This window comes from Pagrus pagrus (genome assembly GCF_965226575.1).
Source record: "Pagrus pagrus genome assembly, chromosome: 23".
Lineage (NCBI taxonomy): Eukaryota > Metazoa > Chordata > Actinopteri > Spariformes > Sparidae > Pagrus > Pagrus pagrus.
In genome coordinates, this window is record NC_140205.1 from 22698683 (window position 1) to 22716262 (window position 17580).

Sequence of the window (17580 nt, forward strand, 5' to 3'; positions counted from 1 at the left end):
CCATATGCTGATGAGAAGGCCGGTGTAGTTTCTTATTCCTCAAAGTGCAGCTGGAGACCCACAGGGTACCCTCCGGCAACAATAATCCATATAACGAGCGTAAGTGGCACCCGAGACGAAAAGGTCCATAAAACTACACAAAAACGCTGTAATATTCCTCCATACTGCTCGTCCACTGCAATCCAAGTGTCCTGAAGTGGCGACATCCCGAGTTTACTCGAAACAACGTAATTTAGTACATTTTTACAGCCTAAACAGTCACTATGCTATGTTTACACGGAGGCACGCTCTCCCTCGCAGCCGTTTGCACTACGGAAGCCACGCCGGACAAGATGAACGAGACTCGCGAAAGATACACACCAGTATTTACTAACTTACAAAGTTTTTGTGTAGTTTTATGGACCTTTTCCTCTCGGGCACAATTGACCCTCGTTATATGGATTATTGTTGCCGGAGGGTACCCCCGCGGGTCTCCAGCTGCACTTTGAGGAATAAGAAACTACACCGGAGTTATCACCAGCATGTGGGTGAGTCGATAATGACTGAATTTTGTTTTAGAGTGAACTATTTCTTCTTTCTAAGGTCCTGTCACGTCTGAATAAAGCCAGACTCCTCTGTGTCAATGACAACAGAAACAGTGGATGAAGTCAGTCACTAGCTTTTCACACAGAAACGCCGCATTATCGCCGCAGTGGTGGTTCACCAATTCTCCGCTGTTGTTGTTCACACAGAGCCAAGCAGCTCTGGCGTAAAGACGCACCAGTGTGGAATTCACACAGCAAGCTGGCGCTGTGGGTCCAAAAGAGGCGTGACGCTACACGTCATGATGATGACACTTTTTTTCGGCCAGAAATGTGACAAAGAGTCGGTCGGACAGACAGGATGACAGAGACTTCTCCACGTATAACTGTGGTATTTTTTTCCTCACACAAGTTGCCAAACGCACGACCAGTTACTATGTTTCTGTTGTTTGGTCCTGTAGCGTTGCTTTGTGGGACATTTCTCTTTATTTTGTTGAGTGAAGGACCTGTTTAGTTATCAGACTGTCAGATCGACACGCTCCCTCTCCGCGCTGCCGGCTTATCCATTCACACAGGTACAGTTTGCCTCTGATACTACCTCTGATACTACCTCCGGAGGGGCATCAGAGGTGCAGCAGAATTTCACCCCTCGCTGCATCTGAGACTTTCACACAGAGGAGAAAGCGGAGAATTGGCGCAGGATCCCCGCACTCAAAGGGCAGTGTGAATGGAGCTACTGTTACATATCGCATGTCTGTATAGAGCTCTTGTGTGTGTCACTGTCACTGTGATGATGATGATGATGATGATGATGACGACAGCATGAATCTCATTGCTGTCCTGCAGTACTCGCTGCCTCTTCAATTGATCAACAACACAGTGATGACTCAGTGGATGGAAATCCTCCGAACCATCATGGACCGAGATGTCCCAGCTGTAAGACACACACAACGCATGCACGCAAACAAACACACACACACACACACACACACACACACACAGAGTATACATATGCATCACTTTCTAGGTGCTGTCAATGCATTACAGCGACTTGAACTAATAAATTGTTTTTTTTTACCTATTTAACTTAAACTTCAATAAAGGAAAAAGGATTATAATGTTGAGTCATTGAGGTTATCTGATTTTGGGGAGATGAACTGAGCTTTTCTTTGGATTAAGACTACTACTCAAACTCAGATTTTAAAACTGATTTATTTTAGGGTGAACAGCAAGTAAATCTAACCCAGAGCTGAGTCTGTGGTATTAACCTTGTTTGGGCACTGGATGTGGCCTTAAGCTGACGATGTCGAAGATGATCCTTCATGATCCAATCATGATGCTATCATCTGTTACCAATGAACCTGTTTACCTGTAGAATGTTCCAAACAGGTGTTTTTGTTGTCTGTTGTTGCTCCTGTCCCAACGGGTTTGGAACCTGTTCCTGCATCAAATTCAGAATAAGCATGTGTTTACAAAAATCAATGAAGTTGATGAGGTCAAACATGAAATGTATTGTCTTTGATGAAGATTGTCCCTAGTGTATTTAGTGTATAGTGCATGTTATGTATTATGGAATTATGTGTGATCATATTGGGTATGTATTTGGTATAAGTGATTGTCAACGACCAGGCAACGACTCTGTTGACATCTGTTTTTTTATCCTCTTTCACTGGATTCACAAGCTTCAAAACCTCACCATAAAGTTTGTGTCTTAGGAGACGTTGGAGGTTGATGAGGACGACCGCCCTGAGCTGGCGTGGTGGAAGTGTAAGAAGTGGGCGTTGCGCATTATCACCCGACTGTTTGAACGGTGAGTCCAGAGCCGCTCTCACATCACCAGACAGCAGATTGGTAGCTGGCAGCCATTCTCATGCTTCTAGTCTGACTTACAGGTATGGAAGCCCTGGCAATGTGACAAAGGAGTACTATGAGTTTGCAGACTTTTTCCTCAAGACATATGCAGTGGGCATACAACAGGTAATCCTGTGAATATGTTAGATTTTCCTGTTTATCTGTCATTCAGGCTTTGACAGATTTAGCTTCACTGTTGTCCTTGTGGGTACTGTGTTATCTGTCCAGGTCCTGCTGAAGGTGGTGGACCAGCACCGGCAGAAGCAGTACGTCACTCCTCGCGTCCTGCAGCAGTGCATCAACTACCTCAACCAGGGCCTGTCACACTCACTAACCTGGAAACAGATGAAGCCACACATGCAGGTAGGGCAGGCATGGATTCATCCGATGCAGAGTGGGTGTGTTGATGGGTATGACAGTTGGATAATTATATTGAAAAGATAATTTTGTTTCTAAGTATATCTGCATTTGTCTGCCATATTAAGAGACATGCAATAAGCAGTGTGTTCTGGCTATAGCTTTGATTCTTAGTCTTAACCTGTTTAGACCAGACCTAATACATTCAGGTTGGGCAGGGTTCTAATTCCCTCCGTTTCAGGTTGTGTCAGTCCCCTCACATCAGGTCAGGTTGTTTCCACTGCAGGAACCAAACCATTGGACCAAAAGCCTTTTGATGCATTTTGACTGATGGAACTACGTTTAGTCCGTCGTTCTTTCTTTCAAGTTCAACTTGAATTTTGACTAATCATCACTGTTATGTGATGGAAACACAAACAGAATTGTGCAAAGAGGACTGGTTCCCTAGTTCCTGGAACTTTTCCAAAACCTGACAATGGGAGTGTGAATCTGCAACAATATATGAGCCCATGTGCCATGGTTAAAATCTGTTTTCATCAGGTTTAGGCTCATTAAAGATGCCCTGTAAATGAACACAATTATATCTACATTCACATTCACATTAGCTGTATCCTTGAAGCCTAACAAACATATGCATTAGGGTTATTTATGATTGTTTTGATTTATTTTTTTATTGATCAATTAGTCAATAAAGTGCCAGAAAATAGTAAAAGAAAAAAATGTAGATCACAATTTCCCAAAGGCCAAGGTGACAGTTTCAAATAACTGATTATCAAATTTGTTGGTGAGAAATTTTCTGTCAGTAACCTTTTTAACAACTAGTGCCGTGTTCACAAGGCAAAATTTTTAGATTTGAGCTTGAGGTTGTGCGCAAATGACGTCCATGATTGCTAGCTTTCAGTCTTCCTTGTTGTCTCTAAGCCACTATTATTCTCCTCCTGAGCTTATGAGAACCTCATCCCTTACAGGCCATATGCCAGGACGTCATCTTCCCTCTCATGTGTTACAAAGATGAGGATGAGAAGCTCTGGCAGGAAGACCCCTATGAGTACATCCGCATGAAGTTCAGTGAGTACTCGAACAGCCCAGTGTGAAATTCTATATGTATGTATGTAGGGTCGGGTATAGGGTATATATGTATATATAGATTTATATGTATATATAGATTTAGTCTGGAAAGGGATGTATGTGTATATATATATATATATATATATATATATATATATATATATATATATATATATATATGTATATGTGTATATATATATATATATATATATATATATTTATTTCCTTTTTATATATATACTGATTTTGAGGAAAGTAATAAATAATTGTCTTAAAAATTATCTGTCATTATTCTGGCATTTAGCAAATCTAAATAATTTTGGTAATCCTAACTGGCCTAAAACAGGAAAAGTTTAGTCTGATTTAATGAGAGAGAGAGAGAGAGAGAGAGAGACCTGGAAATGGAAGCTGACATACTGATCTCTTGTCTTATGTTCATCTTTTGGTGTTAAATCCAGATGTTTTCAGTGTACTGCAAAAATAAAGGAATTGGCCTTGCTGTTCCATATGTACAGTGGGGACTTTACATATGCAGACACATACAGTACTGTGCAAAAGTTTTAGGCAGGTATTAAAAAATGCTGTAAACTAAGAATGCTTTCAAAAATGGAAATCAATCAATCAATTAACAAAATGCAGTGAATGAACAGAAGAGAAATCTAAATCAAATCAATATTTGGTGTGACCACCCTTTGCCTTCAAAACAGCATCAGTTCTTCTAGGTAGGTTCCAGTTTTTGAAGGAACTTGGCTGGTAGGTTGTTCCAAACATGTTGGAGAACTAACCACAGATCTTCTGTGGATGTAGGCTTCCTCAAATCCTTTTGTCTCTTCATGTAATCCCAGACAGACACCATGATGTTGAGGTCAGGGCTCTGTGGGGGCCATACCATCACTTCCAGGACTTCTTGTTCTTCTTTGTGCTGAAGATAGTTCTCAGTGACATTGGCTGTATGTTTTGGGTCGTTGTCCTGCTGCAAAATAAATTTGGGGCCAATCATACTCCTACCTGATGGTATTGCATGATGGATAAGTATCTGCCTGTATTTCTCAGCACTGAGGACACCATTAATCCACCAAATCTCCAACTCCATTTGCAGAAATGCAGCCCCAAACTTGCAAGGAACCTCCACCATGCTTCATTGTTGCCTGCAGACACTCATTATTGTACCGCCCTCCAGCCCTTCGGCAAACAAACTGCCTTCTGCTGCAGCCAAATATTTCAAATTTTGACTCATCAGTCCAGAGCACCTGCTGCCATTGTTCTGCACCCCAGTTGCTATGTTTTCGTGCATAGGACGGAGGTATGGCTTTTTGGCTGCATCTCTTCCATGAAGACCACTTCTGGCCAGACTTCTCCGGACAGTAGATGGGTGTACCTGGGTCCCACTGGTTTCTGCCAGTTCTGAGCTGATGGCACTGCTGGACATCTTCTGATTTCGAAGGGAAATTAGCTTGATGTGTTTTTCATCTGCTGCACTAAGTTTCCTTGGCCGACTACTGCGTCTACGATCCTCAACATTGCCCGTTTCTTTGTGCCTCTTCAAAAGAGCTTGAACAGCACATCTTGAAACCCTAGTCTGCTTTCAAAACTTTGTCTGGGAGAAACCTTGCTGATGCAGTATAACTACCTTGTGTCTTGTTGCTGTGCCCAGTCTTGCCATGGTTTATGACCTGGGACATGAAACTGTCTTCCACAACCTCATCTTGGTAGCAGAGTTTGGCTGGTCCTCACCCAGTTATAAGTCTCCTACACAGCTGTATCTGTTTCAGTTAATGACAATGTTACCTACTTGTGAAATTGATGATCATTAGCACCTGTTTGGTATAATTGGTTGATCATACCTGACTTTGTGCAAGTGTACCTATTAAGAATTGATGCTGGTTTGAAGGCAAAGGGTAGTAACACTAAATATTGATTTTGATTTAGATTCTTCTTCTGTTCGCTCACTTTGGATTTTGTAAATTGATAAAAATAAACAATAATTATTTATATTTTTGAGAGCATTCTTAGTTGACAGCATTTTTTCGCACCTGCCTAAAACTTTTGCACAGTACTGTATGTATCTATATGTCAAAATGTATACATAAGTTGGTAGCAGTTTGTGTTATATACAAGCTCACAGAAAGGGAATAGGCTTTTATTATGCAGTTGTGACCTTTTAATTGGATCACTACCATGGTATTTAGTGGTGGAGGAAGGAAGCCCTTCATGTTTTACAATGTGTTGTTTGATCCCATTCTTTGTGTGAGTCAGTGTGTATTTCTCTATGTTGCAGACCTGTATGATGACCACGCCTTACCAGCCACCGCTGCCCAGAGCCTCTTGTGTAAAGCTGCCCGCAAGAGGAAGGAGGTGAGGAGGAGCATTTTAGCACAGGCCCAGAGGAACTGAGTATATTAACTCAATAACAGCAGTTTGTGGGTACTGGCTCTTTACCTGCGTTTAAGAGGCTGAGAATTTTATGAGATGTTATACTTTTACTTCACCACATTGATGTGATGGGTGTGGTTAATGGTGGCTTTAAGATTTTACTTGCAAAGCAAGAATTAAGCTTTTTTTTTTTTCCGCCTGCAAACAACCTGTATTTATCAATAGCATGTAGCTTTGTTTACCAATAAAGCTGTGATAAGCCCACATTATGCTATTTGCCAAGCTCCTACCGAGGAGGCACAGAGTTATCAAAGTAAAACAAAACAACTAGCTGGTGAACCTCTTGGAGCATTTGGCAGGTAATGAGATGGATATTTTTGTCACAGAGCTAAACAAAAGAGTAAATATTCGACTCACATTTTACAGGTGGACAGAAAAATTACTTAAAATACGTAGAAATGTTGCTCTTTGTCTTCTCAATGTGCAACATGTCACGAATTGGACTGAAACCCATTTCGAGTTACGAATATGATGACTTTGTCAACGGAGAATATTTCTGCTGCAGTGAATTTTAGCGTGGGCAGTTCACACTTGTTTGATACTGTCACTGACAACCACCCTGAAGCAGGGCCTGTGTGTTGCATGAAAGTTTTACACCTTTCGTAGAGGTGTGCCAGAGACCTTCTTCAGGATCCCAAAGATAAACTGGAAAAAAAACCCCAGCAGGGCCGAGAGGAAATATGATGGCCGAGTGAGTGTTTTGTCACACTGTGATTAGCCAGCAAACTAGTAGCTACAGGCTCGCAGTGACATACAGCAACACTGAGCTGTTTTGGTATATGGTGAGGTGGTATATGGTTAAGAAGGCTAAGCAATGTTGAATTAAACAGAACCTGTTAAGCATGCTTTTAAATGTAGTCATATAGTAAAAAGAATCATAAAGACCAAAAAGGATGAGATATTAATGCGTATGGGGGTTTAATTCTTGGAAACGGTAGGCTATTCCTGAAAATACCATTAAAATAATTTACTGTTTGCTGAGAAATATGATCACAAAAACAGGGAAAAACACCATTTTGTAATTTATAACATATTGAAAACATATTTAGAAAATCTGTCGGCGTACAGTTTACCTTCTCAAAACATATGCAACAGCTGTTGCATGAAAACACACACTAAAGCTTATTGTAATAACTAAACAAAATGCCCTTAAATTCAAAGCAGATGCTAAGGACCCTGAAAAGACTTGTTGAACATCTGTCAGGATGAGGAGGTCAAGGCTGAACAAGAGGAGAGAGTGTATCTTTAGTAGATGGAGAGGCCACGTCAAGAGCGCAACACGAAGACGGCTAATCGAGCACGCACAGAACCAACAGGTGACGGTGAAGCCAACCTGGTGGTAAATGTGCAGTAGGCCATCTCTCTGACCACCGAACCAGCTCCAGAGGAGGAGAGGAGAGAACCCAACTTGATGAAAACTGTAATCAAAGAATTACAGATGGCTCACAGCCTCACACCAGCAGCCTCTGAGCGCTAACAAAACACCAAATGACTTGCTTTAATGAATTTTGTTTGTTTTTACAATGGATTACTTTTAAAAATCTTTTTTTACATGAGGCTCTTCTGAGCAAACAGACCACAGGCAAAACACTTGACATAATATTCCTCATACTCGCGTTTAATTATTATTAATACCACAAAATAATACGCTAAAGTGGTCAGATTGGGAAGCCTGTAGCTGTAATGCAGCGCATCAGTAACAGTTAATAGTTCATCGGTCCACTCAGCCATCTTTCATGTCATTGTTTCTGTTGTATTCATTCAAAGTTTTACAACATATCTGCATAGTTTTTATTGTGAATCAATGTTACGAATTCATATTTTTTTCTCATACATCATTTACTTAATAGGCTACACAAGTCTATGAATATTCTACCTGCAGGACTAGACTAAGATCAAATATGTTCTAATCCTGGTACATAGGCAGGCTGTGCAAGGAGGAAAACTCGAACAACACAACTTTCCCTGTCAAGACACCACACTGGGGAGTTTATTGCCTCAATAAACTGCATTTACCATCAACACTGATTTGGATATCCACATAAAACATGGTAAATTTCATGGAAAATGTCTACCTACACAGGGGTTAAAACGACTACACTATGTCCAGAATTTGGCTGCAAGACTCCTCTGTCACACACGGTCCTGGGAGCACATCACACCAACCCTTCAACTACTGCACTGGCTTCCAGTTCAATTTCGCATTATGTTTAAACTTCTCCTTCTTGTTTTTGAGTCCTTTTAATGGGTTGGCACCTTCCTACCTGTCCAGTCTCTTTCATTCCTGTTCCCTAACTCGCTGACTCTGCGCCTCCAGTGCCCATCCTCTTTCAGCTCCTCCCTCCAGACTTTGCACCATGGGTGACAGAGCCTTCAGTGTGGCTGGTCCCACTCTCTGGAATGCCCTCCCTTAGGGGTTGCACCAGTGCACATCAGTTAACCCTAACCCTAACCCTCCCTGTGGCTCTTCCTGAGGTTTCTTCCATCTTTTTTTTTTGCTCCCTGTTAAAAGGATTTTTTTCTCAATACGGCAAGTTTTTCCTCACTTGAATCAAGGGTCTAAGGACAGAGGATTTATGCAGTGTTTTGGTGGAGATTTTGAAATACAGCCTAAAAGATATTGCAATATTATTTCAAGACCATGTCGTCCAGCACCAGTATTCATCGTAGAAATCATTACTTTTTCCATCACTGCAATTCAGTCATTTGTCTTATGAAGACATTCAGCAGCATCTCTCATCCACAGTCACTCTCAAGTACAACAGTACAACAGTACAATAATCGTCCATTTCTGCAACGTTTTCTACATGTGACCTTTGTACTATCCCCTTTGGCAGGTTCTTCCTCAGATGATGGAGTTCTGCCACCAGATACTGATGGACCCCTCTGCTGACCCCCGCAGGAAGGACGGGGCCCTGCACTGCATTGGAGCTTTGTCTGAGCTCCTACTGAAGGTACATACATCCACAGACACCTCTGTATGTGTGTATCCTGTAGAACAGCTCCAATGGAGCCTTTAAAGTCAATGTAATCTTCTTACTGCCCCTCATGTATTTTAATCATCGCTGTGCTGTGTGTGTATATGTGTGTCTCATCCTACAGAAACGGATGTACAGGGAGCAGATGGAGCTGATGCTGCAAAACTACGTCTTCCCTCTGCTCAACTCTCCTATGGGTTACTTGCGAGCCAGGGTGAGAGAACCTTCCCATCCCTCCTTCACTGGGCTCATCTATTTGTTCTCTTTGTTCACTTTGATAGTATGCCACACAGACCTTTAGACCCAGAAAGTGTGTATACTACACAATCGCAGGGAGTGACCAATTATGGTTTCTCTGATGGTGCTTCAGTGTAGGTCAGTGTAACAGTGCAGACTGTGGTTATTTTTCTCACTCTGGACCCTTTGATACTGAAAGCAAATTTACAGCTAGCAGTTATGCTGTGCCGTGATTGTAAATATTTTATACCCCTTTCATCTTAAAGTACCTTTCTAGAAAAGTCTGCCCTGACCTCAGGCTCGCCCACAGCATGCAAAAGTGACATAATGTAAACATCAATTTTTTATTTCACAGTTATGATATGATGCACCATAGAGATAACGTAGTGAATTTGGTTGAATTACTGTAACTAATTACAGCTGAGTGTTGTATAAGAAGTGTTACTAGGTTCACTGTCCAGTTATTTAATCAACATCAAGCCATTTACTCTACAATTGCTGTAATTGGTTTGTATTTGTGAATTGTTGGAGTTTGACCTTAAACCATCAGTGGACACGTTTTCTTTTATCAATCGTTAAGAAGTAAATGTTGACTGCACAATGTCATGGTTATGGAACAATGACCCGTTTGCATTCAGATTGGTTCCCTATAAACTCTGCTTTCACTGTGCAGTTTTTCTTGCCACTGGTTGCTTGTTTCCACTTTAATGAAGTGAGACATAAGAATGATGGACAATGAGATGAGAGCACCTCAACTATCTCCAGTGTTTCCACTTCAACTGAGATTTAATTTTACGTCATTGTTTGCAGTTCTAACACATCAACTGCTTTCATCTCTTAAACTTCTGCTGACAACTAATCTTCTTCCTGGACACACAGACTATAAATCTATTGATCTTCAACCCCCTATCTTCTCTCAACCCTTATACTTAAAGGGACAGTTCACCCCGAAATCAAAAATACATCTTTTTCTTCGAACTTGTACTTTTAGTTACTAGTTTGTAATGTACTTTTTGGCACTTTGGCATTTACAAATCTCAGCAACTCACAGCAAAACAATCTAGATGGATGAATAGCACTGCAGGTAAGAGGAAAAATAGGTATTTTTGATTTGGGGGTGAACTGTCCCTTAATCTATCATTTCATCATTTTTCAGTGCTTCTACTCAGCTGACATTTCAGCTGCTGTGGCACTTGTACCTACAAAGCATGAACTTAAGACTCACATTGCAACTGCTCTTAACTACAACTGACAACTCAACATCAACACTTCAAGCCCTTTCAGGGCTGTCTTTTCAAGTGACACTACTACTGCTTTCAACTCCCATAAAAGCAATTTGCCTTCACTTGACAGTCTGTGTAAATAAAGACAGGTAACGTAGGGAGGGAGAGGGTTGTGATGTGCAACAAAAGCCCCCTGTCCTGCGGTTAATGTGATATACAATACAACAAGCACACAAGCACACTTAAGTTAGCTTCAGAAAATATTTCCTTTTTACTTAATATCATGTTGTTTTGAGGGATTTGATTGAACTTTTCTGAAATCATGGATCAATGGAGACATTTACAGGTATTAAGAGATGATGTCCCATAATGAAGTTTGGACATGTGAAAAAATGGAAGATTAGTTGGGAACAGAAAGCACTTGAGAAAGAAAGAGAGTGATGCTTAGCCAGGTACTTTCCATGTACAGGTAGACTACACTTGTGACTTGAACTAGTACTGTAGTTTTTTCAGCAGATGGCGCCACACTGCTGCTGAAGAAATTACTTTATAACTGTTACAGTACAGCTGACATATGGTCTTAATGTCCACCGTCACAAGTGTGGCTCAATTATGTGACAGTAAGGGTGCCATAATGAGCCTTCGGTGCACAGCCTTGTGGAGCATTTATCTACTGTAAGCCAAACATTTGGACACATGCAGCATTTTGTTTGCATCTGTTTTTTTCTCTCTGGTATAGTTGTAGTCCTTTTTGAAATGAAAGGGCTGTTTCTTACAGCTTTAACTCTTCCACTGGCTCTCCTCCCTACAGTCCTGTTGGGTGGTCCATTCAGTTAATGTGAGTCTGTGTTTCAATCTCTTCACCATTACAGATGTATTGTAATCAACACTGACACACCTGGTGGGGCAGCACTGACAGCAACAGTGGACACTTGCAGTTGGGCTTTCAGAGATGTAAAATCACTGTGGATGGAGTGAGATGAGTCATGTCTGGGTGTTGTCGATCGATCAGTGCTTCTACATGTATATGCTTCTGTTGTCTTTTGGCAGTCGTGCTGGGTGCTCCACTGTTTCAGCCCACTGCGCTTCCATGATGAGCTTGTGCTGAGGAACGCTGTTGAGTTGGTCAAACAGGACTTAATCGAGGACAAAGAGATGCCTGTCAAGGTAGAGGCTGCCATAGCTCTGCAGACGCTGGTCAGCAACCAGGAACAAGGTCTGTGAAGATGTTCATGAAGGTTCTCAGTCATCCAGGTCATGGTAATTCTAAGTGCTGTATCATAGGCAACTGGACATGTTTCAGTTTCCTGAAGACGTTTCACCTCTCATCCAAGAGGCTTATTCAGTTCTTAACTAACTACAGGGAAGTTGCAGGCTGTTAAACTCTGTGTGGAAATGTCCTTACAGAGTCCATGTGAGCTCTGAGTTTCAGAGTCGTCAGGGCCACTTGTGGGTCGTTGAATTGACCGGCCTTAATGTGGGTCGCTTGGGCTACATGAGCCCAGGTGTGAATGGTTGTTAAGCTGTCTGGGGAGAGAACTCAGTACAGCATTGTCGGTGGGAGATAAGAAATGTCGTAAGCCACCTCCTCTGTTCAAAGACGATCATTCCAGTTTGACATAGATGGATTCTTTTACTCCTCTTTCAAACCATCTGTCTTCTCTGGACAAGATGTACACTACCAGTCAAAAGTTTGGACACACCTTCTCATTCAATGTTTTTTCTAAATTTTTCTTATTTTCTACATTGTAGATCAATACTAAAGTCATCCAAACTATGAAGGAACACATATGGAATTATGTAGTAAACAAAAAAGTGTTAAACAAACCAGAATATGATTTATATTTGATATTTTTCAAAGTAGCCACCTTTTGCTTTGATGACAGCTTTGCACACTCTTGGCATTCTCTCTATCCAATTAATACAAAGTACAAAAGTACAAGTATTTCTGATTCTGATTCCGATTCTGATGCCTGGCTGTTTTGTCCTTAGGATGGACAAGTTTCTGCCTCAGCGTGTTGGTAGGTTTAAAGTCAACCAGGATATGATGTTTTTTCAAAGATCCTCCTGAGTTTCTCAGATGTTCCTGCGACATAAGGAATGACAATGTTGTTACATTTTCTTGTCTTCTTCTCTCTGTCTGCTCTGGATCTTTTAGAGGTTCTGACAAAGGTCCAGTTTGGGTATCCACAGGTTATAAGTGCTCCTCTGTTGTGCTTCTGTTCCTTCTCCTTCCCCTCTGACTTAGTGGGCACGGTCTCAGCCCGATGGTTTAGGGTTCTGATGACCCCCAGCTTGTGCTCCAGTGGGTGATGAGAGTCAAACAGCAAGTATTGATCTGTGTGTAGGTTTTCTGTACATCTCAGTGTTGAGGCTTCTGTCTTCTTCAGTGTGTACTGCACAGTCCAAGAAGGGCAGACTGTCTCCTCTGACATCTTCCCGCGAGAACGTGATGTTATTGTCCACAGCATTTATATGTTCTGTGAAGGCTTCCACTTCCCTTGTTCTGATTTTGACCCATGTGTTGTCCACATACCTGAACCAGTGTCTAGGAACAGTTCCTGTGAAGGTAATCAAGGCTCTGCTCTCAACGTCTTCCATGTAGAGGTTGGCCACTATTGGGGACACCGGTGAGCCCATGGCACAGCCGTGCTTCTGTCTGTAGAAACCTTCACTGTACTGGAAGTAGGTGGTCATCAGACAGAGGTCAAGTAAGGCACAAATATGGTCTGGGGTGAAGTTGGTTCTGCTGGACAAAGTGAGGTCCTGTAGTAGGCGTTTCTTCAACATCTTAGTCGCTTGGTGGAGTGGGAATGCATGTTAAAAGTATAGGGAGTATAAGGAGTTGAGAGCAGTCTTTATTAAGTCAACAACCCACAATGCACTAACGACTCTGGCCCTCAGAGCTCACACGTGTCCTTTACGACTCTGTAAGAACACTCCCACACAGAGTTTAAAAGCCTGCAACTCCCCTCCAGTTAGTTAGAACTGAAGAAGCCTCTTGGATGAGAGGTGAAACGTCTTCAAGAAACTGAAACAAGTCTAGTTGTCGATGATACAGCACTTAGAAGGTCTGTGAAGGGATGTGGATGTTACTTTTCAATCTTTCAAAGTTTAAAGTAGGTTTTATACACACATGTATAAATGTGTGTGTGTGTGTGTGTGTGTGTGTGTGTTGTGTGTAGCCAAGCTGTACATCAGGCCCTACATCCGTCCGATCATGCAGGAGCTGCTGCATGTGGTGAAAGAGACAGAGAACGATGACCTGACCAATGTCATTCAAAAGATGATCTGCGAGTACAACCAGGAGGTGGCCGCCATTGCTGTAGACATGACCCAGAACCTGGTATGGACACAACACATATCTTATCAATTCATGTGTGACAAAGCCTTAAAGGTCCCTCATTTTATGCTCGTTTTCAGGTTTATACTTTTATTTTGGGTGTTGACTTGAAAATGTTTAAATGCTTTTATCTTCTGAAAACACATTATTTATCTCATACTGTCCATCTCTGCAGCACCTCTGTTCACCCTCTGTCTGAACGCTCCGTTTTAATGCCTGTCGCTTTAAGGCCCCTCACCCAAAAAGCCCAGTGTGTTCTGATTCGTGTGTGTGTGTGTGTGTCAGGCGGAGATCTTCACCAGGGTCCTTCAGAGTGAGGAGTACGAGGAGAACGAGGACAAGACCGTCATGGCCTTGGGCATCCTCAGCACCATAGACACCATCCTCACTGTCATGGAAGACCACAAGGAGGTTTCTGACACTCTCTCTCTCACACACACGCACACACACACACACACACACACACACACACACAGCAGTCGGAGAAAATCCTTGAACATGCTTTCATCATGTTTCCGTTCTCACTCTTAGATCACTCAGCAGCTGGAGGAGATCTGTTTACAGGTGATCGGCCTGGTCTTGCAGAAGCCCATCATAGGTATGGCAGGTGTGTGTGCACGGGCAGTCCATTGTTTTTACATGAACACTTTTACACAAACACACACAGACATACTCTAGCCACGCTTAATCCTACAAATGTGGAATTGTCTCGCTGACACACAGTCTGAAGACATGTATTCTTGTTTCCTTTCCTCAGAGAGCAAAGAGCCCTTGAGTCAATTTTGTCTAATTAATATGATTCATACCACAGACTGCAGAAAATCAGCTTGTAGAGGGTTGCTGTGATTCTATAATGTCACCCAAAGGTTTCCTACAGTGACATTTTCAAAAACTGCAGTTTTGAGTTGCTGCTCGCTGCCATCATGGCAGAGACAAAAGATGGAGGGGAGGGTCTGAGGCTTGATTGCCGACAGGGGGCTCCAGTCAGCAATCAGCTGCCAGCTGCAGCAAAAGAGTTCCAACCGACTCAACTTTTGGAGAAATGCAGCCCTACGTGCAGTGGCCAATCACACAAGCTGCTGATCAGAATGGCAGTATGAATGGCTGAAACAACAGTGGAGTGTAACGTCATGTGTCATGTGTATTCACTCAGTTTGGCTTTGTACACTCCCCTGCACTTCTCTTCACACAGTCTGTCCAGTGTCAGTGATCTTTGAGGACTGGGTTCTGTCATTGTCATCACGTGACTCCATCTTGATGAAAAATCTTTCACTCAAAATGTCATTGTTACTGTGTGCCGATGGCCTTTTTTCTTATTTTCCGAGACGCACATTTTTGCCGTTAGTGTTGTCTTCTACACTTTGCACACATTTTCCCTGAGGCAAGCCATTGTCTTGGTTTGCGCTTTTCACCACATCTCTTTCAAGTGAACATTTAATTTTCCTTAGCATTCTCTAACGCCTCCCCGCCTTGGCTTGCTGCTCCAGACACAGACTCATCAAAAGTCAGTACATGATGACGTGCTGGCTGACTGACTTGGCATATTTTACAGAACTTTCCAATATGAGTTCTGTTTCTCTCAATGATTACTCTCAGAGCTTCTTGTCTTTTGTTCAAAATACTATAATATCTCATCTCTGAGATAAATGTGCTGTTTGTTTCTCTTGACATAGTTAACCCTGTTCTGGTAACATGTAAAGTTTCTTATTTTAAAAGCATAAAAACACACTGATTTCGGAACTTAATGCCAGCTAGGGTAGCCACTTCATTGTGTACTACACACAGAACAATATGTTATTCTCTCTACTTCCCATTTTTAACGTCCTATATCAAGATGTCAACTGCTACCTACAGGTATCACATTTACTGTAGAAACACCTGTCATTTCACATTTCCCCCTCCAGGTGAGGTAATACAGGGTGTGTTGTGAAAGTGTGTGCATGCATGTTAGTCATTGATAGTCCTTTCCTTTCCTCTGCAGAGTTCTACGAGGAGATCCTATCGCTGGCATTCGGCCTCACCTGTCAGACCATCTCCCCCCAGATGTGGCAGCTTCTGGGCGTCCTGTACGAGGTCTTCCAGCACGACTGCTTCGATTACTTCACAGGTATGTCTCACATGGATGCACATGCTCTTTCTTATCAACACTTCCAGTCCAGCAGATATTTTTTGTTGGTTTCTGGAAAAGTAAAGTTATCATACTAAAAGTGTCAAAAGTCTGATGCAACAGTGAGCTGCTGTCTAATAGTGGCTGATCTGGCTAAAATTTCATGAATTTGTTTGGTTGGGTAATTTTGAAATTAAGTGTGTAGTTTTGTGTTTAAGAAAAAACATTGATAGAACCTGTACCTTAAAGGATAACTACCGTTTTTTACAACCTGGACCTTATTTCTAGCAAAATATATGATCATTTACTCACCCAGATAACTTTGGTGTCATTTGGCGTCGTTCGGACCAAATTAGATCCAGTGGAGCGCCGCGTATATCCATATAATGCGAGTGACGGGGCACCGAAGCGCAGCCTCTATGAGCATTATCTGCCACGAAACTAGTTTATTTGACCAATATTTTGTTACGATATGCTAGCGCTATTCCCCTCTGAGTCCGGGCTCGTCTGTTATCAACATCCGGGGATAATGCGTTATATAGAGGTTGGTTTCGGTGCCCCGTCACTCGCATTATATGGATATATCGGTGCTACACCGGGTCTAATTTCGTCCGAACGACTTCAAAGTTATCTGGGTGAGTAAATGATCATATATTTTGCAAGAAATAAGGTCCAGGTTGTAAAAACGGTAGTTATCCTTTAAGAAGGGCCACTCTAATGCATCTCCAGTCTGAGATTGTGCCTGTGATTTTCTCCAGCAGGAAATCCTTCTGCTTTTGAACTATTGATTAAAGCGGCATTAGGGACTGTTGTGTTTAGCTCATATCCCATCTGCTGCCCCAAAATGAGACTCTTACACTAAGTCAATGAATGGAAACCTAAATACTGACTAAACCGCATTACTCTGACAACTTAAGTACTGCAGTGCACTGTACTATTAATGCTGATACACTAACCAAAAATTATTGTTAATGTTAATATTCGTCTGTCTTTGTTTTACAGATATGATGCCTCTCTTGCACAACTATGTTACCGTGGATACCGACATGCTCCTTTCCAACCCTAAGCATTTAGAGGTCATCTACAGCATGTGCAAAAAGGTTAGACTATAAATGTCTTCACCTTCTGCCCACAGTTAGATAAAATGGACCAGGATCCTGTTTTTACAGTGGTGCTGCTGAGTATTGACTGTTCAACTGATTTGACCTTTGACCTGCTGTAGGTGCTGACCATAGATGCAGGTGAGGACGCAGAGTGTCACGCTGCCAAACTGTTGGAGGTCATCATCCTGCAGTGCAGAGGCCGAGGCATTGACCAGGTCTGAAACTACCTCATACAGTACAGAACTTGATTCTCACTCAAATCTCTAGACTGGCTTTAGGAAATGTTAGATGAAGCTGGAGGTCTGTGTCACTGTTGCAGAGTTAAAGTTTTCACAATGGTCTGACTCTGAGGTTCAACT

The 17580-nt window shown here is 42.1% G+C and overlaps 1 protein-coding gene across 4 annotated transcripts in view; it reads left to right on the top strand.

The window, feature by feature from the left end:
* The window catches only part of ipo8 (importin 8), a gene marked incomplete at its 3' end in the record, with an annotated part of 44817 nt that overhangs the window by 11733 nt on the left and 15504 nt on the right, over nt 1–17580 (top strand). The window contains exons 6-21 of one of the 4 annotated variants that reach the window (XM_084346300.1): nt 1368–1457; nt 2237–2331; nt 2414–2498; nt 2601–2735; nt 3698–3797; nt 6076–6152; nt 9068–9184; nt 9333–9422; nt 11480–11506; nt 11719–11884; nt 13854–14014; nt 14297–14422; nt 14543–14618; nt 15993–16118; nt 17121–17218; nt 17341–17436. In XM_084346300.1, coding sequence (XP_084202426.1) covers nt 1368–1457; nt 2237–2331; nt 2414–2498; nt 2601–2735; nt 3698–3797; nt 6076–6152; nt 9068–9184; nt 9333–9422; nt 11480–11506; nt 11719–11884; nt 13854–14014; nt 14297–14422; nt 14543–14618; nt 15993–16118; nt 17121–17218; nt 17341–17436 — 1665 coding nt within the window. The remainder of the gene's footprint in view (nt 1–1367; nt 1458–2236; nt 2332–2413; nt 2499–2600; nt 2736–3697; nt 3798–6075; nt 6153–9067; nt 9185–9332; nt 9423–11479; nt 11507–11718; nt 11885–13853; nt 14015–14296; nt 14423–14542; nt 14619–15992; nt 16119–17120; nt 17219–17340; nt 17437–17580) is intronic. The other 3 variants (XM_084346301.1, XM_084346302.1, XM_084346303.1) reach the window with 3 other exon arrangements.